The sequence below is a fragment of the Pan paniscus genome, chromosome 17, assembly GCF_029289425.2.
Source record: "Pan paniscus chromosome 17, NHGRI_mPanPan1-v2.0_pri, whole genome shotgun sequence".
NCBI classification, from domain to species: domain Eukaryota; kingdom Metazoa; phylum Chordata; class Mammalia; order Primates; family Hominidae; genus Pan; species Pan paniscus.
In genome coordinates this window covers 26,838,446-26,866,440 of record NC_073266.2, presented here as the reverse complement: position 1 = coordinate 26,866,440, position 27,995 = coordinate 26,838,446, and the positions used below count along the sequence as shown (strand labels likewise).

Below are 27,995 nucleotides of genomic sequence, written 5' to 3'. Positions count from 1 at the left end.
ATCCCAGTACTTTGGGAGGCCAAGGCAGGTAGATCACCTGAGGTCAGAAGTTTGAGACCAGCCTGGCCAACATGGTGAAACCCCATCTCTACTAAAAAATTAAAAATAAAAATAAATAGAAAAAATTAGCCAGGCATGATGGCGGGTGCCTGTAATCCCAGCTACTCTGGAGGCTGAGGCAGGAAAATCACTTGAATCCAGGAGGCAAAGGTTGCAGTGAGCCAAGATCGCACCACTACACTCCAGCCTGGGCAACAAGAGTGAAAACTCCATAAACTCTGCCTAAATAGTTGAAGTCAGCAGAAAGAAATGTTGGTAGTTAAGTGGGGTTGTGGAAGCCAAGGTTCTTGTTATGTAGATGAAGCCTCTAGGTAGCAGGCTTCAGAAAGATTAGATGGCAAAAGTTTCTTATCAGACACCAAAAGGTGCCAGACTCTTAGTTAAATCTCTCCTGGATCAGGAAAAGACCTGGAAAGGGAAGGGATTCCTCTATAGAATGTAGATTTTTTTCACAAGAGACATCTTTATAGGGCCAATTCAAAATACATCAAAGAAATATCTTTTGGGGTAAAATACTTCAATTTCTTTCAGAGTGTGCTGTCATGTGCTGCTACATTAGAGTCAGGTTGGAATTTGGTATCATGTGGCTACAAAGAGTTTGTTTCATCAGTCTTAAGATCTTTTTTAACATTAATGCTGGTCAGTTGTGCCTGAATTCCAAAGCAGGGAAGGTATAACACCTCTCTTATATCTACTTGTCTCTTATTCTTGATAAGGAACCAAACAATGAAAAGAATATGGGAAAGAACATTTCAGGCAGAAGAGACAGCCCATGGGAGCCTTAGTGGGGGAGTGGTATTCATAGAGAAGCCGAAAGACCATGATGCATGAAAAAGAAAGTGACCTCGGCCAGGCGTGGTGTCTCCTGCCTGTAATCCAAACACTTTGGGAGGCTGAGACAGGTGGATCATGTGGTCAGGAGTTCAGGACCAGCCTGGCCAAGATGGTGAAACCCCATCTCTACTAAAAATACAAAAAAAAAAAAAAAATTAACCAGGCATGGTGGCAGGCACCTATAATCCCAGCTACTTGGGAGGCCGAGGCAGAGAATTGCTGGAACCTGGGAGGCGGAGGTTGCAGCGAGCCGAGATCGTGCCACTACACTCCAACCTGGGTGACAGACAGAGACTCCATCTCAAAAAGAAGAAAAGTGGCCTGACATGAGGCTGGCAGGGAGGAGGGAGGCAGTATGTTGCTATCTTAGTATGAACACTTTTCTAAGTTAATTAAGACAACTTCATATTTACACCTCTGCTGCTGAGACATGAATCAAGTAAATGCCTGTTTTAAGACTGCTCAAACCTATTTTCTGTTCTCTTTTCCCTGTCCTCTACTCAAGGAATTCTCATTTACTTGCTTAATCATAAAACTGTGGTTTGTGTTTGCATTTTTTGGGTGGTCTTTCTTCAGTGTCTCCTAACTGCACCTGGTCATACTTTGTTTCTTCTTGGCCTCTCTGCTTTTTGGGTTTCAGTTTTTTAACGAGAAGGGACCTTATTTTGAGTCAGAGTCTTGCTCTGTCACCCAGGCTGGAGTACAGTGATATGATCTTGGTTCACTGCTGCCTTGACCTCTGAGTTCAAGGGATCCTCCATCCTCAGCCTCCCAAGTAGATGGGACGACAGGTGCATGCCACCACACAGGCTAATTTTTTTAATCTTTTGTAGAGACAAGGTTTCACCATGTTGCCTAGGCTGGTCTTGAACTCCTGGGCTCAAGTAATCTTCTCATCTCGGCCTCCCAAATTGCTGGGACTACAGGGATGAGTCACTACCCTCAGCCCAGAAAAAAAATCTCAGGACCACCAAACTTGCTATGCCTAAAAGGGCTCTTAACTACATCAGTGAGAGGGGTCTTCAAGGAAGGAACAGAGCTTCCTTTCCTTCCTCCAGCATTTAGGGGTGCCCTAAACCTAGAATGGCCAAGAGCACCCAGTAGGTGATCTGGGAACCTGCCTGCTCTCAGGATGCAAACCACCTGTCAATTTAGCAAGAAAGTTTTTACCTAATTAGTCTGCATTTGTGAACTTTTAGAGCCTAGCCATCTGCCAGTAAAGAACTTGAGTTTAGTCAAACCATGGAAACCTTGAGTTAAATCAGCAAGAAAACAGAGTACCTTCAATGAAGTCTGGGGTGGGGGGAGGTGTCAAGGGTCATAACATCCTTATATTCAGATTCCATTGCATAATTTATCAGAAGTTTGTGCTGTGAAATCTGTAGGTCTGGTTTGTTGAACAAGGTAATGGGGGAAGCTGGACTCTTACTGGGCTGAGAAATAAAAGGCTTCAAAGGCTAGTAAAGGGATTTCATTTTCTTTAGTCATATGGTTAAACACAGGAACCTTGATGAGGAGATTTATGGGTTGCTTTCTCAAATCAAGAACTTTTTAGAATTATGACTCTCTCCCTAGTGGTTTGCCAGCTGCTGCATTCTTACTGATATAACAAAACATTTGAACATGCTGAAATTAACCTTTAGGAACAAAAAGAGAGGAGAGAGAGAACTACTGATTTCTTCAAGAAAGTAGACGTAAGCACACTGAAACTCTGTGCTGATACAGGAACCATCTGCCTAGCAACTATGGCCCTGAAATCACTGAAGAAAGATAAAAATGCCACTCCCTGGTAGGTACTCAGAAGATTTCATATGGCAGATGGAGTCTTCCTGCTGGGGGCTTCAGGAAAAGCCACCGCCGTTGCCTAGTTCAGACCAGAAAGTCTTCCTAGTCTACGCCAAAACATTACATCATCTTCTCAACATGGCTCCAGATCCCCTCCCAGACAACCCCCTTTACCAAAGGGTCAGAGCTGAGGTATCTTTGTGATTCTTCACCAAGAACTTTTGTATTGCACCTATTATTCACAACTCACATATAGGTGCGGGTGGTCTCTTCAGCAGCCAACGCCATGTATCAAAAGCACGTAATGGAGAAGTCATGTGACAGGTGATCAAGGGATCCTCCATCCTCAGCCTCCTGTCGTCTTTTTCTTTTCTATGTCCTTAACAACAGGAGGCTGATATATTCTGAAGACATGAGTTGCCATCTAAAAGAGGAGTAGAGTAAAGCAGGAAGTCTATGAGCTCTGGGATTTCACAGCCTAGGCTGCTCTGAACCTTTCGCCTGCTATGTGGATTGGGCTAATGTTTTTTTCTGTCTTATAAACAATATGATTTCTTCAAGCACATATTTTTTATGGTATTTTTAGTCTTCTTCATTGGCAGCGTTGTTCCAAATTACAGTCCACCATTATCAAAACTGGAAGCTCTATAGCTAATTTCAAAAGATCTTTATTGACAAGACAGCCATTGTGCCAGCACAGAGTATTTTGACTTCTGAAAAAGAAAACCTATCCATAGCTAAGATGACAAGAGCCAAAAATTCAGAAGTTTTATACTTTGCCCTAATTTTTATTTTACATCAAAATTAAATACCATTAATATTAGCCCTTTGCAGAATTGGAGATCTGCATCCCATGTGGACTGAGCTCTGGAGCTAAGTTCCCTGGTTCAAATCAAGGTTCTTCCACTTGCAAGCTGTATGACATTGAGTATATTGTTGACCCTCTCAAAGCTTCATTTCCTCATGTGTGCAATCAGCATAATAGTTCTACCCTGTAAAGTTGTGATGGGTTTTAAATGGTTTAGCCCAACATCTAGCACATAGTAGGTTCTCAGTGAGTGTTAGCTAGTGGTATTGAAAGGAACATAGAGTGAGCGGCATCATTTTGTGGAAAATTATTCTTCAACTCCAAGACCTTTCTGAGAAATTGTTCAGGGATCAGTCTAGTGCATAAATCAGAAAGACCTCAGGAGTAATGAAGAAAGAGAAGACTTCCAACCTGAATACATCGTATTGAAGCATACACATATCAAATAGCATTTTAAAAGGTAAAAACCCACAAAGATAGAGACAATGAGAGAAAATAACATCAGGTGAGAGATACAACAAAATGTTAAAAATTGGCGGGGAGGCTGAGGCAGGCGGATCATGAGGTCAGGAGATCGAGACCATCTTGGCTAACATGGTGAAACCCCGTCTCTACTAAAAAATACAAAAACATTTGCCGGGCGTGGTGGCAGGCACCTGTAGTCCCAGCTACTCGGGAGGCTGAAGCAGGAGAATGGTGTGAACCCAGGAGGCGGAGCTTGCAGTGAGCCGAGATCATGCCACTGCACTCCAGCCTGGGCAACAGAGCGAGACTCCGTCTCAAAAAATAAATAAATAAACAAATAAGTAAATAAATAAATAAATAAATAAATAAATAAATAAATAAAAATAAACAGAAAGACGCTGGGCACGGTGGCTCACGCCTGTAATCTCAGCACTTTGGGAGGCCGAGGTGGGTGGATCACAAGGTCAGGAGTTTAAGACCAGCCTGGCCGGCTGGGTGCAGTGGCTCACGCCTGTAATCCCAGCACTTTGGGGGGCCGAGGCGGGTGGATCACGAGGTCAGGAGATCGAGACCATCCTGCCTAACACGGTGAAACCCCATCTCTAAAAAAAAAAAAAAAAAAAAAAAATTACCCGGGCGTGGTGGCAGGCGACTGTAGTCCCAGCTACTCGGGAGGCTGAGGCAGGACACTGGCATGAACCTGGGAGGCGGAGCTTGCAGTGAGCCAACATTGCACCACTGCACTCCAGCCTGGGTAACAGAGCGAGACTCCGTCTGAAAAAAAAAAAAAAAAGGTAAAATAGAAAAAGCACATGGACAGGTGCAAGTGATACAGCAACGTAAAAAAAGCTAAAACCAACTACCTAAAAAAGCAAAGCCAGAAAGCAGCAAGTAAAACTATGCCCCATAAAGTATTAGAAATTATAGGCATCAACCAATGTTGAAGATAAAGAGGGGTATGCTAAAAACAGCAAAACCGGTAGAAGGTATGAAGTAAAGGGCAGTTCATTTCCCAAAGTCACCTACTCTGACCAGGCAGAATCCAAAAGATTTACTCTTTGAGAAAAAACAAAATCAGGCCTATGGGATCTGGGCCTCAGAACACCAGGCACAGAAAAAAGGAGGGACAAGGTAAGGGGCTAAGTGCAAAAACACCAAAAAAAATTGAGTCCCACAGTCTACTTTCCCTACTCAGAACTCAAAATCCTGGCAGCAGCCTTCTGGCCCAAAGACAGAAGACTGTAAAATCCTCTCAGAGAAACTGACAGGGACAGAGAGTAACAGATACTGGTGTTTGGGGTCCCTCAAAGAAATCATTTGGTTCCCAATCAGTAATCCCACAAGAATTCCATTATTTAACCAACCACACACCCAGCTTCCAACAAGCTCTTTAGTGCCTCACTCTTCAATATGAGCGGACAGACATATACTGAGAGACATTTTTATCAGTCAACATTTACTCAGTGGTGCTTTAGTAACAAAGACAATGAATGAGAACAGTTTACAAAACCAAAGGCATAAACTTCTGGTTCCAGCTCCAGCATCTGAGGATCATGGAAGTCATCACCCCCATCACCATGGCAAGAAGAGAACAGAACAAACTGAAAATCATCAAGTCTTCTTAGACGCATCAGATAATTGAGACTTCAGGGCAATCACCACCTTAAAAAATAGGAGAATCAAGCAGGTATATACAGATAATCATAGCTCACCGGGAGCAGAAGCCTGCCCTGGAGTCAGGACTGGAGTTAGAACACCTAAACTGTAATTGATGAATTCCTGGAGGCTCAGGGTGGACAAGCTTAAGAGTTGAAAACTCCAGGGAGTACGGAGGACAGACACATGGGGGAAACCCGTACTTCCATGAATTTTACTTCCAGGAACCCTGCCAGGGTGGACAGGAACAAGGACACCATAGAAAATTTTAGCCTCTGGCACTTCTAGCTACAGCACACAGTAAACACTGCCTAACTCCTAGCCAGATAAGCATAAAACCTCTCACTAAAGACCTATTTAACTCAGTTCCTTTTACCCAGTAAATGATGTTTGGCTTGGAACAAAATATTGCAAGGCAGACAAAAAGACAACATACAGTATGAAAAGACAGAGCATCAGAGCCAGACTCTGATATGGCAGATGTAAAAAATACGTTAGCAAGTAATGGCCAAAAATTTTCTAAATTTCATGAAAACTATTAACCCAGAGATCTAAGAAGCTCAATGATGCCTCACACCCCTATGGGTCTTTTCAATGAAAACACAATGCCATATTGGCATGAAGGTAAATCTATAGATCAATGAAATGTAAAAAAGACTCTGGAAATAGAAAATTGGAGGCAAAGTAATGTGGAAAAGAATAATCTTTCCAACCAATGCTGGATTGATAGAAAAGCCATATGCAAAAATAAATAAATGAATAATTCTCAACCCTTACACTTCACACCGTACACAAAAATTAACTTAGAATGGATAAAGGATCTAAAGGTAAAACTAAAAACTGTAGAACTTCTGGAAGAAAATAAATTCTTAGTAACCTGTAAATAGCATGGGTTTCCTAAACAGAGTATTAAAAGTTGGAACTACTACAGAAACAGAATTATAGACTTCATTACAATTAAGATCTTTTCATCTTCAAAATACATTGTCTCTCCTCTCTGTCTCTATGGACATGCCTATCTGGATATTTCCTATAATAGGAATAACAGCATGTGACCTTTCATGACTGGCTTCTTTCATGTAGCATAAAGTTTTCAAGTTCATCCATGTTGCAGCCTGCATCAGTGCTTCATTTCTTTTCATGGCCAAATAATATTCCACTGCATGCATACACTACATTTTATTTATTCATTCATCTTGATAGACATTTAGACTGTTTCCACTTTTTGGCTGTTGTGGATAATGCTTCCATGAATATTCACGTACAAGTGCCTGTGTGCACCTATGTTTTCAATTCTCTTGGATTTATGTCTAGAAGTGGAATTTCTGGGTGTGAACACCATTTCAAATATTGCTGAAATATTGCATTCACTGATTTATGTAATAGCTATTGCTTTGAAAAGATTAAAGCAAAAAGTGGAAGCTGGCTTTAAAAAAAAAAAAAAGAAAGAAAATGAAAAGACCAGCCAACGCCTCTGCCCGGCCACCCAGTCTGGGATGTGAGGAGCGCCTCTGCCCGGCCAACCCATCTGGGAGGTGAGGAGCGCCTCTGCCCGGCTGCCCCGTCTGGGATGTGAAGAGCATCTCTGCCCAGCCGCCCATTGTCTGGGAGGTGAGGAGCACCTCTGCCTGGCCGCCCATCGTCTGGTAGGTGAGGAGCACCTCTGCCCGGCCACCACCCCATCTAGGAAGTGAGGAGCGTCTCTGCCTGGCCGCCCATCATCTGGGAGGTGAGGAGCGCCTCTGCCCGGCCGCCACCCCATCTGGGAGGTGAGGAGCACCTCTGCCCGGCCGCCCATTGTCTGGGAGGTGAGGAGCGCCTCTGCCCGGCCGCCCATCGTCTGGGAGGTGAGGAGCACCTCTGCCCGGCTGCCACCCCATCTAGGAAGTGAGGAGCATCTCTGCCTGGCTGCCCATCATCTGGGAGGTGAGGAGCGCCTCTGCCCGGCCGCCCCATCTGGGATGTGAGGAGCACCTCTGCCCGGCCGCCACCCCGTCTCGGAGGTGAGGAGCACCTCTGCCCGGCCGCCACCCCGTCTGGCAGGTGAGGAGCACCTCTGCCCGGCCGCCACCCCGTCTAGGAAGTGAGGAGCATCTCCGCCTGGCCGCCCATCGTCTGGGAGGTGAGGAGCGCCTCTGCCCGGCCGCCCCATCTGGGATGTGAGGAGCGCCTCTGCCCGGCTGCCACCCCATCTGGGAAGCGAGGAGCACCTCGGCCCGGCCACCACCTCTTGTGGGAAGCGAGGAGCGCCTCGCCCTGGCTGCCCCGTCTGGGAGGGGAGAAGTGCCTCTGCCCAGCCATCCCATCTGGGATGTGAGGAGCACCTCTGCCTGGCCGCCCCGTCTGGGAGGTGAGGAGCACCTCTGCCCGGCCGCCCAATCTGGGAGGTGAGGAGCGCCTCTGCCCGGCCACCCCGTCTGGGAGGTGTACCCAACAGCTCTGAAGAGACAGCAAACATCAAGAATGGGCCATGATGACGATGGCGGTTTTGTAGAAAAGAAAAGGAGGAAATGTGGAGAAAAGAAAGAGAGAACAGATTGTTACTGTGTCTGTGTAGAAAGAAGTAGACATAGGGGACTCCATTTTGTTCTGTACTAAGAAAAATTCTTCTGCCTTGGGATGCTGTTGATCTATAACCTTACCCCCAACCCCATGCTCTCTGAAACATGTGCTGTGTCCACTCAGGGATAAATGGATTAAGGGAGGTGCAAGATGTGCTTTGTTAAACAGATGCTTGAAGGCAAAAAAAAAAAAAAAAAAAGGGAGCGGGCTACTAAAAATACAAAATTAGCCAGGTGCGGTGGCGCATGCCTGTAATCCCAGCTACTCGGGAGGCTGAGGAGGAGAATCTCTTGAACCCAGGAGGCGGAGGCTGTGGTGAACCGAGATCGCACCACTGCACTCCAGCCTAGGCAACAAGAGCGAAACTCCATCTCAAAAAAAAAAGGAAACCGCATCTCTACTAACAATACAAAAAGTAGCTGGGCAAGGAGCTAGGTGATTATAGTACCAGCTACTCAAGAGGCTGATGCAGGAGAATCACTAAACCGCATCTCTACTAAAAATACAAAAATTAGCCGGGCAAGGAGCCGAGTGACTATAGTACCAGCTACTCAAGAGGCTGATGCAGGAGAATCACTTGAACCCAGGAGGCGGAGTTTGCAGTGAGTTGAGATTGCACCACTGCATTCCAACCTGGGCAACAGTGGGAGACCCTGTCTCAAAAGAAAAAAATAATATAAAGTGACCAGGTGTGGTGACTCACGCCTGTTATCCCACCACTTTGGGTGGAAGCAGGAGGATCACTGGAGCCCAGGAGTTTGAAACCAGCCTAGGCAACATAGTGAGACCCTGTCTCTATATTAAACACACACACACATGCACACACACACACACACACACACAAAGGCAGCCAGACTATGCACTAGGAATTGCCCTGGGAATCCCTTTGCGTTCTCACAACAATCCCATTTCACAGATGAAGAAACCAAGGCACAGAAATATTAAGTAATTTTACTTAATTACAGGTGCAGTGGCTCACGCCTATAATCCCAGTACTTTGGGAGGCTGAGGCAGGCAGATCACGAGCTCAGGAGTTCGAGACCATCCTGGCCAACATGGTGAAACCCTGTCTCTACTAAAAATACAAAAATTAGCTGGGTGTGGTGGCAGGTGCCTGTAATTCCAGCTACTCAGGAAGCTGAGGCAGGAGAATTGCTTGAACCCGGGAGGTGGAGGTTGCAGTGAGCCGAGATCACACCACTGCACTCCAGCCTGGGTGACAGAGCAAAACTCCGTCTGAAAAAAAAAAAAGAAGAAGAAATACTAAGTAACTTGTCTGAGGCCACTTAGTTACCAAGACGTGGGAGCTGGGACTTGAACCCAGGCAGTCTGGCTGGATTCATGCCTGCAGCCTCTGCACTCCTGCTACTTACTGTGTGAGAAGCGCCTGTTCTGTGGAAGGCTGTGGTCTGAGATCTTTCCATGAGTTCCACTCATTTACCCCCAAGGCTGTTCTTAAAGACGGGCATGACAGTTATGCCCATTTTACAGATGGGGCCCTGAGGCTCACAAGGGCCCGCCACTCGCCCATTTCCACAAAGCTATAGCTCGTTAGCAGAGGGCAGAATTCGGCCGCCTCTCCCCTAGCTCCAAGGCTGTGATTGACACGGAGGTTTTTTTGTTGTTGTTGCTGTTGTTTGTTCCTTTTTCTTTTTTTTTGAGACAGGGTCTTGCTCTGTCATCCCGGCTGGAGTGCAGTGGTGCGATCTCAGCTCACTGCAAACTCTGCCTCCAAGATGCAAATGATTCTTGTGCCTCAGCCTCCCAAGTAGCTGGAATTACAGGTATGCACTACCACGCCCAGCTGTTTTTTGTAGAGATGGGGTTAGTAGAGATTTGTTTAATAGAGATGGGGTTTCACCATGGTCTCTGCTAAACCCTGTCTCTACTAAAAATACAAAAATTACCTAGGCGTGGTGGCACATGCCTGTAGTCCCAGCTACTCAAGAGGCTGAGGCAGGAGAATCACTTGAACCTGGGAGGTGGAGGTTGCAGTGACCCAAAATCATGCACTCTAGCCTGGGGTCTCGCTTTTGCCCAGGTTACAGTGCAGTGGCACAATCACAGTGTCTCACTGCAGCCTCAAACTCCCGGGCTGAAGGGAATCCCCCCACCTCAGCCTCCCAAGTAGATAGGACTATAGGCATGTGCCATCCTGGCGAGTTAATTTTTTGTGTGTTTTTATTCTCTCGAGAGAGAGTCTTGCTCTGTTGCTCAGGCTGGACTGCAATGGCGTGATCTTGGCTCACCGCAACCTCCACCTCCTGGGTTCAAGCAATTCTCCTACCTCAGCCTCCCGAGTAGCTGGGATTACAGGTGCGTGCCACCATGCCTGGCTAATTTTGTATGTTTAGTAGAGACAGGGTTTCACCGTGTTGGTCAGGCTGCTCTCGAACTCCTGACCTCGTGATCCACCTGCCTCGGCCTCTCAAAGTGTTGGGATTACAGGCATGAGCCACTGAGCCTGGCCTGGTGAGCTAATTTTTAAATTTGTTATAGAGACAAGAGAGACAAGAGTCTCTCTTATGTTGCCCAGGCTGGTCTCGACCCCCTGGCCTCAAGTGATCCTCCCACCTCAGCCTCCCAAAGTGCTGGGATTACAGATGGGTGTCACCGCACCTGGCCTCTGAGGAGGATTTCATTATAAACCTGCCCTGAAGGGAGGGAATCCAATTTTACGAGAGGGTGTAGCCTGGTGAGGCCTGGATGACCTCCGGAGGCAGGGGCTTGTGCCTGGGCTGAGGCCTAAGGGTCAATGGGCAGACATGAAGTTGCCCCAGGCAGAGGGTACAGTGTGGGCAAAGTCAGGAAGTGGCACGGCTTGGATCACTCCCGGAAGAGAGAGGAGTCATGTGTCACAGGAGCTCGAGACCCAGAGAGTGAGGCAGGCAGGCAGGCAGGCACCAAGCTTGGGCACAGCCAGGAAGGCAGGACAGGGCATGGTGGGGCCAATGGAATCATTACCCAAGTCGGGGATTTTCAGGGGAACAGCTTAGATAAGGCCAGGCATACAGTAGCTCCCACCTGTAATCCCAGCATTTGGGGAGGCTGAGGTAGGAGGACTGCTTGAGCCTGGGAGTTCGAGACCAGCCTAGGCAACATAGTGAGACCCCATATCCACAAAAAATTTAAAAAAGGAGTTTGTGTTCCTGTAGTAGCAGACTTGGGAGGTTGAGGTGGCGGTATCACTTGAGCCCGGGAGTTCAAGGCTAAAGTGAGCTGATTGAGCCATTGCACTCCAGCCTGAGCGACAGAGAGATACGCTGTCTCAAAGGAAATACAAATTAAAAAACCAGCCGGGCATGCTGGCGTGTGCCTGTAGTCTCAGCTACTTGGGACACTGAAGTGGGAGGATCGCTTGAGCCCAGGAGTTCAAGGCTGCCGTGAGCTATGATTGTGCCTCTGCAGTCCAGCCTGGGCGACAGAGAAAGGCCCTGTCCCTTAAAAAAAAAAAAAACTTAGATAAGAGGATGCTGTGCCTCCCTGGGGGTCTTCAGTCACCCATGGTCCTGGCAAGAGAGGAGGGCCAGGAGAGAGCTTCACCCACCTGCTGTCCTGCCCATGTGACATCCGCGGGTGCTGCCATGGCCACGACTGTTGTTACACTCGAGCTGAGGAGGCCGGCTGCAGCCCCAAGACAGAGCGCTACTCCTGGCAGTGCGTCAATCAGAACGTCCTGTGCGGTGAGAGCCCAGCAGCACCATGCCACCCACCCCGAGTATCCCCTGGGCACCCTGGCATAGCCAGATGACTTCCGTGCCCCTGTTGCAATAACCACTGCTTCCAAGTCTCTATAGACCACCCCTTGGGTATATCTAATGTAAGTGATATTTATTTTATTTATTTTTTGAGTCAGAGTCTCGCTCTGTCACCCAGGCTAGAGTGTGCTGATGTGATCTTGGCTCACTACAACCTCTGCCTCCTGGGTTCAAGCGATTCTCATGCCTCAGCCTCCCAAGTGGCTGGGACTACAGCCATGCACCATCATGCCCAGCTAATTTTTGTATTTTTTTCAGTAGAGGTGGGGTTTCACCAAGTTGGCCGGGCTGGTCTCAAACTCCCCACCTCAAGTGCTCTGCCCGCCTTGGTCTCCCAAAGTGCTGGGATTACAGGCATGAGTCATGGTGTCTGGCCCTAATGTGAGTGATCTTTAACAATGAGGACTTGAAAAAGAAAACCCTGAAGAAACCTAATTCTTTGATGTCTGGATGACAAGGAAGAAGGTAGAAATGGCATCAGATAATAAACAGTGTAAATGTTTATCAGAAAGAGGCTGGTGGTCGGGACCAGTAGGAGGATCGCTTGAGTCCAGGAGTGCATCTCTACAAAAAAAGTTAAAGGATTTTTTAACATTGGCCAGGCGTGGTGGCACACATCTGTGATCCCAGCTACTTGGGAGGCTGAGGCAGGAGGATTGCTTGAAGCCCAGGAGGTTGAGGCTGCAGTGAGCTGTGATCGAGCCACTGCACTCCAGCCTGGGTGACAGAGCAAAACCCAGTCTCAAAATAATAATAATAATAATAATATTTTACATAACCAACCACTTCTAAAGATTAAAAAAAAAACCCTACAATTAAAAACCTCAGGTCCCTCAGGCAATCATACCGGATATTGAAACAAAGCAATAACATAAGGACTGCAGTATTTATTTTATTTTTATGTTATTTATTTATTCTTTGTTAGTTTGTTTTTGGAGTGTGGGTTTTGTTTTATTTTTTGATTTTTTTCTTTTTTTCGACCCACGGATTTATTCTTATTGCCCAGGTCGCCTTGGCCTCCCTCTGCCTCTTGGGCTTGGGTGGTTGTTCCACCTCATCCACCCTCCACCTCTTGGGTTTGGGTGGTTTTTCCGCCTCGGCCTCCTGAGTAGCTAAGGGAGGAGTCTTGAGATTATCACCCACTGAGGGTGGAAGAGGAGAGGGTGGAAGCGGTACAAGGAGACACTCGAGATTATCATCCACTGAGGGTGGAAGAGGAGAGGGTGGAAGCGGTATAAGGAGACACTCCTTGAGATTATCATTCACTGAGGGTGGAAGAGGAGAGGGTGGAAGAGGAGCAAGAGGACACTCCTTGATATTATCATCCACTGAGGGTGGAAGGGGACGAAGGAGACATTCGGGAGGTGTCTTGAGGCTCAGGGAGTTATCAGTTATAGAATGTTGTTGAGTTGGAGGAGGTGGCTGGCGGCCCATCCAGTTTTTTAAAGTTTCAGCTGTGAGGTAGGGCCAGTAGGGCAATCCTGAAGAATGACGATGCTCCGCTGCCGCCATTCTGACCTGTAGGGCCGAAGAAGGGAATGTTTTCACACATATTCATTTGATGGACAAAATTACCGCCACCAACACGGTCTGCACCTTCTGTTGCTGGTGATAGATTTTTGCACCTTTCCATCCTACAGGTTTCAAAATAGCAGTATCAGTGTCATAATATCACCCTTCCACTGAGTACTGCCGACAGCTGGGGAGTAAAGAAAAGTCATTGGGACACACTGTTGTCTCCACATGCCACTGTGTCTGTCTGCAAATGTAGGCAGGCTGGGGTCCTGCCCCAGGGAAGACAGAGTCATAACAGAGTAATAAAGAAGCATGTTTGAGACACAGGAGTGTCTATGTCTATCCTCATTCCTCCCTCACAGCCATCACCAGAGCATGTTTCTTGCACCAGGTCAACAGACAGTAAGAGAGGCATGAAAAGCCCATTGTCCACACATGTTGCAGCTTCTTTTTGGAGAATGTTTTCCAGGCCTTTTATGTTCTGTCTCTGATTCTCAGAACTCTGCAAGGTCAGTGTGACCACCCTGCTCCAAATCTAAGAAAACAGAGGTTTCCAGAGGAAGGAGAAATTGTGCCCAGGGTCACACAGCTTGCAAGAGGCAGAGTGGAAGTTGATTCCAGCTCTGCCTGCAGGACCTTCTCATTTCCCCTCTGTTTCCCTTCTTGACAAAGGATCTTCTTCACTCTGGAGGTGCCACCCATGAGAACAAAGAGCTCTGGAGAGATGTGGATTCCTGAAGAGCTGCAGGGGAACTGGGAGGGGGTTTTCTGACAGAACAATCTTACTTCAAGAAGTCAGTTAGGCATGGCTGTAATATTTCTTTTCACTCCCAGGTAATACCAAATTGTAAGTGCACTAGGACATAAAGAATACTTTTGTCCACGGAAAAATGAGGTGGGAATTCTAAACAAAGCAAGTTTTAAAACTGTGTTTCACTTCAAGTGTACAAGTCCCATCACGTGTAATCATAGGACTCGGCAGCTTTTGAAGGTACAGAGGCCACGTAAGAACCAGCTTAGCTGAGCATCATTTAAGGCCTTCATTTGGAATTGTCCCTGTGGGTAATAAGTTACATTCACTCTTCACTAATTTACAGTCAGGGCCCATTTGCTATTACAAATATGGAACCTCTGACACTTTGAATATTAGATCAGGGGCCCCACTGGGTGGGGATGAAGATGTTTTTGCACAACACGGTTACCAACAGGGATGGGACTGTGATGCTTGTAGGCAGCCTTTCTCTCTGCCATCTCCCTCTGCAGGGCTTGAGCACAGAGCTGTAGGGAGAAAAATGTATCCATGTCCTGACTTGGCAGACTATGTCCAAAAGCAAGGAAAACAAATAAACTTACCCAGTTGCAAAGAGGCTTTCTTGCAGAAGGGGGGATCTGAAAAAGCCAACACATGAGAAATTGAATGTTGAGAGAGTCTAAGGGTCGTGGCATCATCTGCATCAGCACTGAACTATCCTGCAACTGCGGGGAGGAAGCTCCTTACTTTGCATTTGTGGTAGTCTTCTGCCCGCCGCCGCAACTCTTGGGCACGTTGAAACATTTTCCTATGGATTACAATCACTTTCATCAGATAAAGCACCACTTTCAGGATGATTTTAAATAATCTGCCACGTTTCTGTTATCCTCACAATTGTACCCTTACACAATCTATCTCTACCTAGAAAACGTATTTCAGATGGCTATAAGAGTACAGTCTGAGCCGGTCGCGGTGGCTGACGCCTGTAGTCCCAGCACTCTGGGAGGGCGAGGCGGATGGATCACGAGGTCAGGAGATTGAGACCATACTGGCTAATACGGTGAAACCCCGTCTCTACTAAAAATACAAAAGATTAGCGGGGCGTGGTGGCAGGCCCCTGTAATCCCAGCTACTCGGGAGGCTGAGGCAGGGGAATCACTTGAACCTGGGAGGCGGAGGTTGCAGTGAGCCAAGATCACGTCATTGCACTCCAGCCTGGGTGACACAGCGAGACTCCATCTCAGAAAAACAAAAACAAAAACGAAAACAAAAAAACTGTACGGTCTGATCCAAACCGTTGCTATATTGATTCCTCCTCTTGCTTACTGCCTGCTGACTTCTGAGATGATAGTTTCCTTCCCCATTCTCAGTATATCCCTAATTCATCCTTCATTGAGCATCTTTTATCATAAAGCTGTATTCTCTTTGTATTAATATCCTTACCTTGTTTCACAGGGCAGAAACAGCTGGGCTTATAAACAGGCATAGTCGTTTTGAAGGATGTGGTTGATCTTACAACAACACACTTTCCTAAGGATGACAACAACTCACCCCACCCCTAGAATGGCTGGTATGAACCGAGTTTCCACACAGTCTAGCTGGCAATGGGGTCAGGAGACGTTTTGCTGCTTCACATCTTTTGGTCATTGGTAAATATTAAGGTACTTTGTTTTCTGTTTTGTGAACTCTCTCTCTCTCTGACGATATGTCTTCTGACCATTTGTTTCTATTTCTGCATTTACTGGGTCTAAACATTGTACAAAGTTTAAAAACAACACTCCAATGGGCGTTTCCCAAGACGGTGGGGTTCAGTTTCTGAACTCACTTGTAGGTGTGTATTTCTTTCATATCCAATTTCCCATTTTCCTCTGCCTCTGATACCTGCCTCTCCTTTTCTGCGTGCTCACATTCTTTCATGCCTAGTTTCCTCAGGTTAGAAGGGAGAGAAATGCACACACATGATCCACCAGCCCATGTGGGATTCCCTCTGCCCTTCTGGCATCTGAAGGCTGTGATTCAAAGATCCCCCCTGCAACCTTCCCATAAATGAACCAACTGATTCTCACAACCGAAGGGAGAATGGACACCTCCCATTGAGGGACAAAAAAAAAAAATCACACTCTGGCCTGCTGGCAAGTCACCTGTATTTCCAGCTCATCTTCATCGTTCCATAGTTAGTCCTATTCTTTAGTAAATATAAAGACTATTAAAAGCTTCTATGAGGTGCACTATGTGTGTCTCTGGGGTCAGTCTTGTGCTTGACACAGCGAAAGACCATTTTAGTTCAGTGTGAAAAACCAGACCTCACCAACTCATCACAACTAACTCCATCGGAAGCAGAGGATTGCTCCTCATCTGACTCCTCCTGTGTGAGACCTGATTCTCAGTCAGAGGCTGATGCTGGAACTGAGACCATCAGCCATAGAGAGATCCTTCCAGAATATGGTGTCATTAACCCCGCAGTTCACTATTGCACTTTGCCATGATTCAGGACTGGAACTCTTGTCATCGACTTTAAAGATCCTGGTTGAGAGAAAAGGCAATCTGAATGCTGGGCGCATCTATTGAATTAGAAATGATCGGAATGGCTCCTAAGTCAGGGTGTTATGTCCTGAAAATAGGTGACAACTGCAAACCATCCACCCTGGTGTTGACTGACTTTAACAAGGTTCAGTTCACAGAGATTGAGGGCAGAAAAAGGAAATGGCCTAAAAAGAGTAAGTTTGCTGTGTTGCCCTCACACCACTTGATTCATGGTCCTGATCCTAAGGATCTCACCTGATACTTGGTTTTATAGGAAGGATGTGTAAAATTCCCAGAATGCTAGGAAACAGGGACGAAAACACTTCAAAGAGAAAGTTAATGAACTTGTTTCTGACCACAGGGCATCCTTCAGCACATGCTGTCTGGCGTGGCCTCCAACAAGGAGTGTGTGGTGAGGTGCTGAGAATGCAATGGGAGCAGGGTCCTGTCCCCATGCTAAAGAAGCTCACAGTTTAATGCAAATGAGAAGCCAGTGAGGACATCACTACTCCTGCTGTGCGCTTGGAAACTAGAAACACAAAACCTGACTCTGGAGGGAAGCTAAGGAAGCATTCTACTCTTGAGTTGACATAAGTGCATCTGAAGCTTCTGATCTCCGATGAGAACAATGGGGGACACCAAACAGAATATAAAACCCATGATTGAATACATCAAATTGCTAACATGGCAGTAAACAGACATGAGGTGAAGATGGAGAAGAAAGAAACCCAGGACGAAAGTCAGCCTCGCATTTGGAACCCATTTCCCTGAGTTTCATTGCTGAATTCCAGAAGGAACTACTGAGATGCAAAGAAGCAGAGCAGTTTTTGCACACATGCGTGGGATTAGATGGAAAACAAGTGGATTGAGGGTCTGCCAATGAAAGCGACCCATACTGAAGTCCACTGGCTCTGGTTGAGACCCAGAAGAGTCACACATCAGAATAGAGGTGGACAGGAAATACCCTGGCCTTTGTAGGGACTGAGCCTGCACTGACAACCTCAATTGCAGCCTGTATGGAGGACCCCTGACCATCCCCAGGAAGTAGACTCCCATCTCTTCTGCAGCAAGATAACATGCCACTAGGCCTCAATTCATTGCTAAATATTTTTTAACAAGTATCTCACATTTAACAAAAAGAGATCAGTCATATGGCAGCAAAATACAATGTAATATGACCAAAACATGAAAGACTGTGAAAATGAATCTGGAGGTGACCCAAGCATTGAATTCAACAATCCAGGCTGGGTGCGGTGGCTCACACTGGGAGGCTGAGGTAGGCAGATCACCTGAGGTCAGGAGTTCAAGACTAGCCTGGCCAACATGGTGAACCCCTGTCTCTACTAAAAATACAAAAATTGGGCTGGGCACGGTGGCTCACGCCTGTAATCCCAGCACATTGGGAGGCTGAGGTGTGCAGATCATGATGTCAGGAGTTCTAGACCAGCTTGGCCAATATGGTGAAACCCCGCCTCTAGTAAAAATACAAAAATTATCCGGGCATGGTGGCATATGCCTGTAGTCCCAGCTACTCAAGAGGCTGAGGGATAAGAATAGCTTGAACCTGGGAGGCGGAGGTTGCAGTGAGCCAAGATCATGCCACTGCACTCTAGCCTGGGTGACAGAGTGAGACTCTGTCTCAAAAAAAAAAAAAAAAAAAAAAAAAAAAAAAAATTGGCCGAATGTGGTGGCACACACCTGTAATCCAAGCTACTCAGGAAGCTGAGGCAGAATTGCTTCAAACTGGGAGGCAGAGGTTGCAGTGAGCCAAGATTGCACCATAGCACTCCAGCCTGGGCGACAGAGCGAGACTCTATCTCAAAATTTAAAAAAAAAAAAAAAAAAAGGCTGGGTGTGGTGGCTCACACCTCTAATCCCAGCACTTTGGGAGGCTGAGGCGGGTGGATTGCCTGAGGTCAGAAGTTCAAGACCAGCCTGGACAACATGGTGAAACCCCATCTCTAGTAAAAATACAAAAATTAGCTGGGCGTGGTGGTGGGCACCTGTAATCCCAGCTACTTGGGAGGCTGAGGCAGGAGAATTGCTTGAACCCAAAAGGCAGTGAGCTGAGATTGTGCCATTGCACTACAGCCTGGGCAACAAGAGCAAAGCTCCATCTCAGGAAAAAAAAAAAAAAGAGAGAGAGAAAGGAAAACCAATGCCAGTACTAGCAACTCCTCTTCCCCCGAAAAAATTACAAACAAGAATGTAGGAAGGGAAAGGAATCATACAGCTGAAACTAATGAAGCAGAAAGGACAAACTCAATTTTGAGCCCACCGAATTTGCCACAAATATTGTAGAAAATATTCTCAAGGACTTTACAGTTGTCTACTTTGATTGGCACATGGTTCATACAACAGTATTTGTGTCAAGGCACATCTTACTGTTTTTTGGCGGTCTTCCTCTTTCCATTGATTTTGTCGTGATGGTTGATTTTTGTTGTCACCTTCATCTTATGGAGTTTAGTTCTAACTTTTGTTTCCGCATATCTCCATAAAGTCACAAGGTCTTTCAGGCCAATTTTATTTCCTGGAAAGGAAGAAACTCTTTTCTTTGTGTGCATACAAATGGACCTCAGCCCTTGGTGAGAGTGAGGAGAGGAGAAGGTGAGAAACCTGAGGTCAAGAAGCTGTTCTTTCCCTTTCCAGGGCAAACTCATTTCCACACTATGGGGACTCCAACAGAGCCATACCTTCCTGTCTACTGCGGTTGGATCTCCAGGCTCTCTGCTGTACATCCGTGGATCCATCATGTCCATTTAGAGACCGGAAGATAGTCTTCAGGAAAGACACCTAGGAAATAATAATATAAGAATGACGGCTGGGCACGGTGGCTCATGCGTATAATCCCAGTACTTTGGGAGGCCGAGGCAGGTGGATCACGGGGTCAGGAGTTCAAGACCAGCCTGGCCAAGATGGTGAAACCCCGTCTCTACTAAAAATACAAAAATTAGCCGGGCATGGCAGCGGGCGCCTGTAATCCGAGCTACTCAGGAGGCTGAGGCAGAGAACCATTTGAAGCTGGGAGGCGGAGGTTGCAGTGAGCCCAGATCACACCACTGCACTCCAGCCTGAGCGACAGAATGAGACTCTGTCACACACACACACACACACACACACAAAAATGACATGAGGCTGGCACGGTGGCTCACTCCTGTAATCCCAGGACTTTGGGAGGCCGAGGCAGGCGGATCACCTGAGGTCGGGAGTTTGAGACCAGCCTCACCAACATGGAGAAACGCTGTCTCTGCGAAAAATACAAAATTAGCCAGGCATGGTGGTGCATGCCTGTAATCCCAGCTAGTCGGGAGGCTGAGGCAGGAGAATCACTTGAACCCAGCAGGAAAAGGTTGTGGTGAGCTGAGATTGTGCCATTGCACTCCAACCTGGGCAACAAAATTGAAACTCTGTCTCAAAAAAAAAAAAAAATAGGCCAGGTGCGGTAGCTCACGCCTGTAATCCCAGCACTTTGGGAGGCCGAGGCGGGTGAATCACAAGGTCAAGAGATGGAGACCATCTTGGGCAACATGGTGAAACCCCGTCTCTACTAAAAATATAAAAATTAGCTGAGCATGGTGATGCACGCCTGTAGTCCCAGCTACTCGGGAGGCTGAGGCAGGAGAACTGCTTGAACCCAGGAGGCAGAGGTTGCAGTGAGCCAAGATCCCACCACTGCACTCCAGCCTGGTGACAGAGTGAGACTCCGTCTCAAAAAAAAAAAAAAAAAAATGACATGAATATACTTCACACAACTGAACTGTACACTACAACACGGTTAGATGGTAATTATCATCTTATAAGTATTTTACCACAGGTTAACATGTTTCACAACTTGAAAAGGAAGTAATTACCTTCAGCTCTCTGAGTTCTAGAATTTGTAACATTTCACCCCCTGCTCCTTCCTGATCTGCACTGGAGCATCTTCCTTCTGTCCCTGCTCTACTCAGAGTTCACTTTCCCTTCCCTCACATCAGCTTCATTGAGGCTGGTTTGAACTTAACGCAAAACATTCTCACTAATGACTGAATTCCCACCAAGATTTCCATATTATCACAGTATGCTTTTAATCTTCTAAGATATTAAATCTTTGTTCTCATCATAGCTAAAATGCAATGCAAATCCCATCTCAGATGTGGGTCAGATACCTATGAATCTCCTGAGGTAGTCATTGAAATGACTTTTTTCTTGAGATGGAGTGTCACTCTCAACCATGCTGAAGTGCAGTGGCACTACCTTGGCTCACGGCAACCTCCACCTCCCAGATTCAAGCGATTCTTGTGCCTCGGCCTCCCAAGTAGCTGGGATTACAGGTGCCTGCTACCGTGCCTGGCTAATTTTTGTCTTTTTAGTAGAGATGGGGTTTCACCATGTTGGCCCATCTGGTCTTGAACTCCTGACCTCAAGTGATCCACCTGCCTCAGCCTCCCAAAGTGCTGGGATTACAGGCATGAGCCACCACACCTGGCCTGAAATAATATCTTTCAAATTCTTTGTAGAATTTGTTTTTTCCTGATTTCTGCACATAGGATAAAAAAAAAAATCATGTACTAGGATTTCGAGAGAAGCAATGGGTAATCTAAAAAGATGAAAAGAGCAACCACGTCAATCCCACAGCTACTGCTAGATTTCATAGGAAAGGTAGCTGGCCCAGTTTGGAGCTAGGAGAAATGTCAAACACATGAAGAAATGACAAGCAAAGAAATGCCATCACGCATGAATGCTTCATGGCACCCATGATGTCCCTGCTTAGGAGCTAATGGTATAGATGACTAGATGACAAGGACAAAGATGAGAGGTGTGAAGTTGTCCAAGTCCAACAGCTCAACTGAACTTTCCTAAATGGAATTGTTAAAAAGTGGTAAATTTAAAAACTTCCCCTGGCTCACGTGGTGGCTCACGCTTGTAATCCCAGCACTTTGGGAGGCTGAGGCGGGTGGATCATTTGAGGTCGGGTTTTGAGACTAGCCTGGCCAACATGGTAAAACCCCGACTCTACTAAAAATACAAAAATTTGCTGGGCATGGTGGTGGGCATCTGTAATCCCAGCTACTTGAGAGGCTGAGGTAGGGGAATCGCTTGAAGCCAGGAGGTGGAGGTTGCAGTGAGCCGAGATCACGCCATTATACTCCAACCTGGGCAACAGAGGGAGACTCGTCTCGGGGGTGAGAAAAGAAAAAAAAAAAAAAGCTTCCTCCAATGTATACCGAAAATTCTCTGTTCAGGACTAAGTGGCATAGAGAATGTTAAATTTGTCTAGATATCTTCATAACTCATGTATTTTCTGTTTTCTACATATCTTGAAAGGCAGTGCCAAATGACGTGTAATTATCTAGGCGGTAAAACTGAAACATACTTCCTCTTCCCTTGAATATAAAAAAGCATTGTGGTATTAGTACTTTTATCTTGGATCATTGTTCAGAAGGAGGTTCAGCCCCCAGACAACCACATTTTTACTGTCATGAATGGCAAGACAAAATGTAGAGCTCAACTTACCCAAAGGAAAAAAGGCTCAAAAGACAAATTATGGCACAACTTAGCAGCCAAATTCTTACCAAGTACAGACTTTTGACATACTGATCTCTCTCAGTTGCAAGTGGGAACATGCACTTTGAATGATGTCATTCAAAATTACCCTGCCCAGACACACTTTTCATTGATTCTCTTGGAGGGCAGTTCTAAGAGATTCTCTGGGGCTTTCTCTGCATCACGAGACGCAGTGCAGTTCTGCCCTTCACCTTCCGGCAGTTTGTCACCTCGTCCCTATGACCTCGGAGGAACTTTGTCTCAGGCCAATTGTTTGTTCCTTGGCCTCTTTCATTTCCCCTAAAAATCATTTGCTGCCCCTCTAAATGGCCTACATCTCCATCTATCTCCCTCTCCCCTCAGAAGAGGGTGCTCTTTAAGCATCAACCATCTGGCCCTTCTAGCAGTCCCATTTTTCAGCTGGTTCCCATGTTTATGCCTGCTCTATGTTTTTCTTTTCCTGTTAAGCTGTCTGTTGTCAGCTCATTTCTGCAGTGAATCTTCAGAGAGGACATTGGAAGCTTTCCTTCCACCCATACGATAGAACTATAAAGCAGAAGAGTTTTGAAAGAATTTCCTATTTAAGTGATGAAACCTCATACTCCATTTGTGATAAATAGCATAAAGGTTAAAAAAACTTATTTTTGACCAAAAGCTCTGTTGACATTCTATTAAACAAACACTGACCTATTTAATTTTCATAATGTAAATGGCAGATATTTTCATAATTCTTATGCTAATAAATCATTTCCCTGATTTTTTGGGTAAAACCACATATTCATAATGAAGTCCAGAAATGTGAATTGTTTTATATAATTTATTCTTATTTGTGATTACAAGTATACCTCTACAGAAAGTTAGGATACTCACACAAAGGTAATTTGTGCAGAAGAGAATGGTAAACGTGTAATGTCTCAGAAACTCAATAATGTTAATTATCCAAGGACTTCCAATTATCCAAGGACTTCCACCAAAGTCAGTCTCACGATGACGATACTCAGCCAGATCATTGATAACCTGGAATAATAATAGTTGAAATAATGAAAAGGTCAATGACACCAACAATATTTCACTCAGAAGAATCATCCTTAGAAACCGTCCACCTCCTCCAAAAGGTAACCACATCCCTCAGATATCACCGTGGGATTCCACTGATACAAAAAAGAACAGAAGTTAGAAGTCTCATGTTTTTCAGATGGCTGGTAGTGTTTTTAGGCATTGCAAATGTGGGGTGTTGTCTTTCTTGGTATAAAGCAGGGATATCCAATCTTTTGACTTCCCTGCCTATATTAAAAGAAGCAAAGTTGTCTTGAGCCACACATAACATACACTACCACTAACAATAGCTGATGATCTAAAAAAAAAAAACTCTTTTTTTTTTTTTTTTTGGGGAGACAGAGTTCCGCTCCACTCAGTCGCCCAGGCTGGAGTGCAGTGGTGCAATCTCGGCTCACTGCAACCTCCAGCTCCTGGGCTCAAGCCATTCTCCTCCCTCAGCCTCCCAAGTAGCTGAGATTACAGGTCTCTGCCACCATGCCCGACTAATTTTTGTATTTTTAGTAGAGATGAGGTTTCACCATGTTGGCCAGTCTGGCCTTGAACTCCTGACAGGCGATCTGCCTGCCTCGGCCTCCCAAAGTGCTGGGATTACAGGTGTGAGCCACCGTGCCCAGCCATTTTTTTTGTTTTTGTTTTTGTTTGGTGTTTTGTTTTTGAGATGGGGTCTCACTCTGTCACCCAGGCTGGAGTGCAGTGGTGTGCTCTCGGCTCACTGCAACCTCTGCCTCTCAGGTTCAAGTGATTCTCCTGCCTCAGCCTCCTGAGTAGCTGGGAGTACGGGTGCCTGACAATGCACTCAGCAAATTTTTGTATTTTTTGTGGAGATGGGGTTTTGCCATGTTGGCCAGGGTGGTCTCGAACTCCTGACCTCAGGTAATCTGCCTGCCTCAGCCTCCCAAAGTGCTGGGATTACAGGCATGAGCCACTGTACCTGGCCAAAATCTCCTAATGTTTTAAGAAAGTTTACAAATTTGTGTTGAACTGCATTCAAAACTGTCCTGGGCCACATGCAGCCCGTCCCTCATGGGTAAGACAAGCTAAGTATAAAGTAATTATCTTTTCTTTTTGTTTTGAGACAAAGTCTTGCTCTGTCACCCAGGCTAGATTGCAGTGGCATGATCTCAGCTCACTGCAACCTCCGCCTCCCGGGTTCAAGCGATTCTCCTGCCTCAGCTACTGAGTAACTGGGATTACAGGCGCCCGCCACCGCACTCGGCTAATTTTTGTATTTTTAGTAGAAACAGGGTTTCACCATCTTGGCCAGGCTGGTCTCCAACTCCTGACCTCATGATCCACCTGCCTCGGCCTCCCAAAGTGCTGGGAATACAGGTGTGAGCCACTGCACCTGGCCAGTAGTTATCTTTTCTTTAAAGTTATTTACTTGTTTTTTAAATTGATGTATAACATTGGATGCATTTATTATATATCACATGGTAAAAGAATCCCTCTAAATAATACTTCTCTCTTGGATTATATGAATCTTTGTCATTTAAAGCTCAGCATAAGTAAAAAAAAAAAAAATACAATGAAGAGATTACTTCATTCACAAATAAGTATCAAATTTTAGTGCTTAAAAATTAACCAGGTGGGCCGGGCATGGTGGCTCATGCCTGCAATCCCAGCATTTTGGGAAGCCGAGGTGGGTGGACCACGAGATCAGGAGATTGAGACCATCCTAGCTAACACGGTGAAACCCATCTCTACTAAAATTACAAAAAATTAGCAGGGCATGGTGGCACGTGCCTATAGTTCCAGCTACTTGGGAGGCTGAGGCAGAAGAATCACTTGAACCCGGGAGGCAGAGGTTGCAGTGAGCTGAGATCGCACCACTGCACTTCAGCCTGGGTGACAGAGCGAGACTCTGTCTCAAAAAAAAAAAAAAAAAAAGACATGAATATACTTCACACAACTGAACTGTACACTTCAACACGGTTAGATGGTAATTATCATCTTATAAGTATTTTACCACAGGTTAACATGTTTCACAACTTGAAAAGGAAGTAATTACCTTCAGCTCTCTGAGTTCTAGAATTTGTAACATTTCACCCCCTGCTCCTTCCTGATCTGCACTGGAGCATCTTCCTTCTGTCCCTGCTCTACTCAGAGTTCACTTTCCCTTCCCTCACATCAGCTTCATTGAGGCTGGTTTGAACTTAACGCAAAACATTCTCACTAATGACTGAATTCCCACCAAGATTTCCATATTATCACAGTATGCTTTTAATCTTCTAAGATATTAAATCTTTGTTCTCATCATAGCTAAAATGCAATGCAAATCCCATCTCAGATGTGGGTCAGATACCTATGAATCTCCTGAGGTAGTCATTGAAATGACTTTTTTCTTGAGATGGAGTGTCACTCTCAACCATGCTGAAGTGCAGTGGCACTACCTTGGCTCACGGCAACCTCCACCTCCCAGATTCAAGCGATTCTTGTGCCTCGGCCTCCCAAGTAGCTGGGATTACAGGTGCCTGCTACCGTGCCTGGCTAATTTTTGTCTTTTTAGTAGAGATGGGGTTTCACCATGTTGGCCCATCTGGTCTTGAACTCCTGACCTCAAGTGATCCACCTGCCTCAGCCTCCCAAAGTGCTGGGATTACAGGCATGAGCCACCACACTTGGCCTGAAATAATATCTTTCAAATTCTTTGTAGAATTTGTTTTTTCCTGATTTCTGCACATAGGATAAAAAAAAAAAATCATGTACTAGGATTTCGAGAGAAGCAATGGGTAATCTAAAAAGATGAAAAGAGCAACCATGTCAATCCCACAGCTACTGCTAGATTTCATAGGAAAGGTAGCTGGCCCAGTTTGGAGCTAGGAGAAATGTCAAACACATGAAGAAATGACAAGCAAAGAAATGCCATCACGCATGAATGCTTCATGGCACCCATGATGTCCCTGCTTAGGAGCTAATGGTATAGATGACTAGATGACAAGGACAAAGATGAGAGGTGTGAAGTTGTCCAAGTCCAACAGCTCAACTGAACTTTCCTAAATGGAATTGTTAAAAAGTGGTAAATTTAAAAACTTCCCCTGGCTCACGTGGTGGCTCACGCTTGTAATCCCCAGCTACTTGAGAGGCTGAGGTAGGGGAATCGCTTGAAGCCAGGAGGTGGAGGTTGCAGTGAGCCGAGATCACGCCATTATACTCCAACCTGGGCAACAGAGGGAGACTCGTCTCGGGGGTGAGAAAAGAAAAAAAAAAAAAAGCTTCCTCCAATGTATACCGAAAATTCTCTGTTCAGGACTAAGTGGCATAGAGAATGTTAAATTTGTCTAGATATCTTCATAACTCATGTATTTTCTGTTTTCTACATATCTTGAAAGGCAGTGCCAAATGACGTGTAATTATCTAGGCGGTAAAACTGAAACATACTTCCTCTTCCCTTGAATATAAAAAAGCATTGTGGTATTAGTACTTTTATCTTGGATCATTGTTCAGAAGGAGGTTCAGCCCCCAGACAACCACATTTTTACTGTCATGAATGGCAAGACAAAATGTAGAGCTCAACTTACCCAAAGGAAAAAAGGCTCAAAAGACAAATTATGGCACAACTTAGCAGCCAAATTCTTACCAAGTACAGACTTTTGACATACTGATCTCTCTCAGTTGCAAGTGGGAACATGCACTTTGAATGATGTCATTCAAAATTACCCTGCCCAGACACACTTTTCATTGATTCTCTTGGAGGGCAGTTCTAAGAGATTCTCTGGGGCTTTCTCTGCATCACGAGACGCAGTGCAGTTCTGCCCTTCACCTTCCGGCAGTTTGTCACCTCGTCCCTATGACCTCGGAGGAACTTTGTCTCAGGCCAATTGTTTGTTCCTTGGCCTCTTTCATTTCCCCAAAAAATCATTTGCTGCCCCTCTAAATGGCCTACATCTCCATCTATCTCCCTCTCCCCTCAGAAGAGGGTGCTCTTTAAGCATCAACCATCTGGCCCTTCTAGCAGTCCCATTTTTCAGCTGGTTCCCATGTTTATGCCTGCTCTATGTTTTTCTTTTCCTGTTAAGCTGTCTGTTGTCAGCTCATTTCTGCAGTGAATCTTCAGAGAGGACATTGGAAGCTTTCCTTCCACCCATACGATAGAACTATAAAGCAGAAGAGTTTTGAAAGAATTTCCTATTTAAGTGACGAAACCTCATACTCCATTTGTGATAAATAGCACAAAGGTTAAAAAAAACTTATTTTTGACCAAAAGCTCTGTTGACATTCTATTAAACAAACACTGACCTATTTAATTTTCATAATGTAAATGGCAGATATTTTCATAATTCTTATGCTAATAAATCATTCCCCTGATTTTTTGGGTAAAACCACATATTCATAATGAAGTCCAGAAATGTGAATTGTTTTATATAATTTATTCTTATTTGTGATTACAAGTATACCTCTACAGAAAGTTAGGATACTCACACAAAGGTAATTTGTGCAGAAGAGAATGGTAAACGTGTAATGTCTCAGAAACTCAATAATGTTAATTATCCAAGGACTTCCAATTATCCAAGGACTTCCACCAAAGTCAGTCTCACGATGACGATACTCAGCCAGATCATTGATAACCTGGAATAATAATAGTTGAAATAATGAAAAGGTCAATGACACCGACAATATTTCACTCAGAAAGAATCATCCTTAGAAACCGTCCACCTCCTCCAAAAGGTAACCACATCCCTCAGATATCACCGTGGGA

General features: G+C 45.5%; 1 protein-coding gene across 3 annotated transcripts in view; it reads right to left on the bottom strand.

The window, feature by feature from the left end:
- Positions 1-12,865: 12,865 nt before the first annotated feature.
- LOC129394612 (nuclear pore complex-interacting protein family member B8-like) overlaps positions 12,866-27,995 on the bottom strand; it is an 84,574-nt gene continuing 69,444 nt past the window's right edge. For all 3 annotated transcript variants that reach the window (XM_063597175.1, XM_055102552.2, XM_063597176.1), the window contains 7 exons: positions 27,719-27,865; positions 23,111-23,257; positions 19,411-19,510; positions 19,103-19,247; positions 14,942-15,002; positions 14,797-14,832; positions 12,866-13,446 (listed from right to left, as the gene is read on the bottom strand). In XM_063597175.1, coding sequence (XP_063453245.1) covers positions 12,880-13,446; positions 14,797-14,832; positions 14,942-15,002; positions 19,103-19,247; positions 19,411-19,510; positions 23,111-23,257; positions 27,719-27,865 — 1,203 coding nt within the window. In that variant the 3' untranslated portion in view covers positions 12,866-12,879. The remainder of the gene's footprint in view (positions 13,447-14,796; positions 14,833-14,941; positions 15,003-19,102; positions 19,248-19,410; positions 19,511-23,110; positions 23,258-27,718; positions 27,866-27,995) is intronic.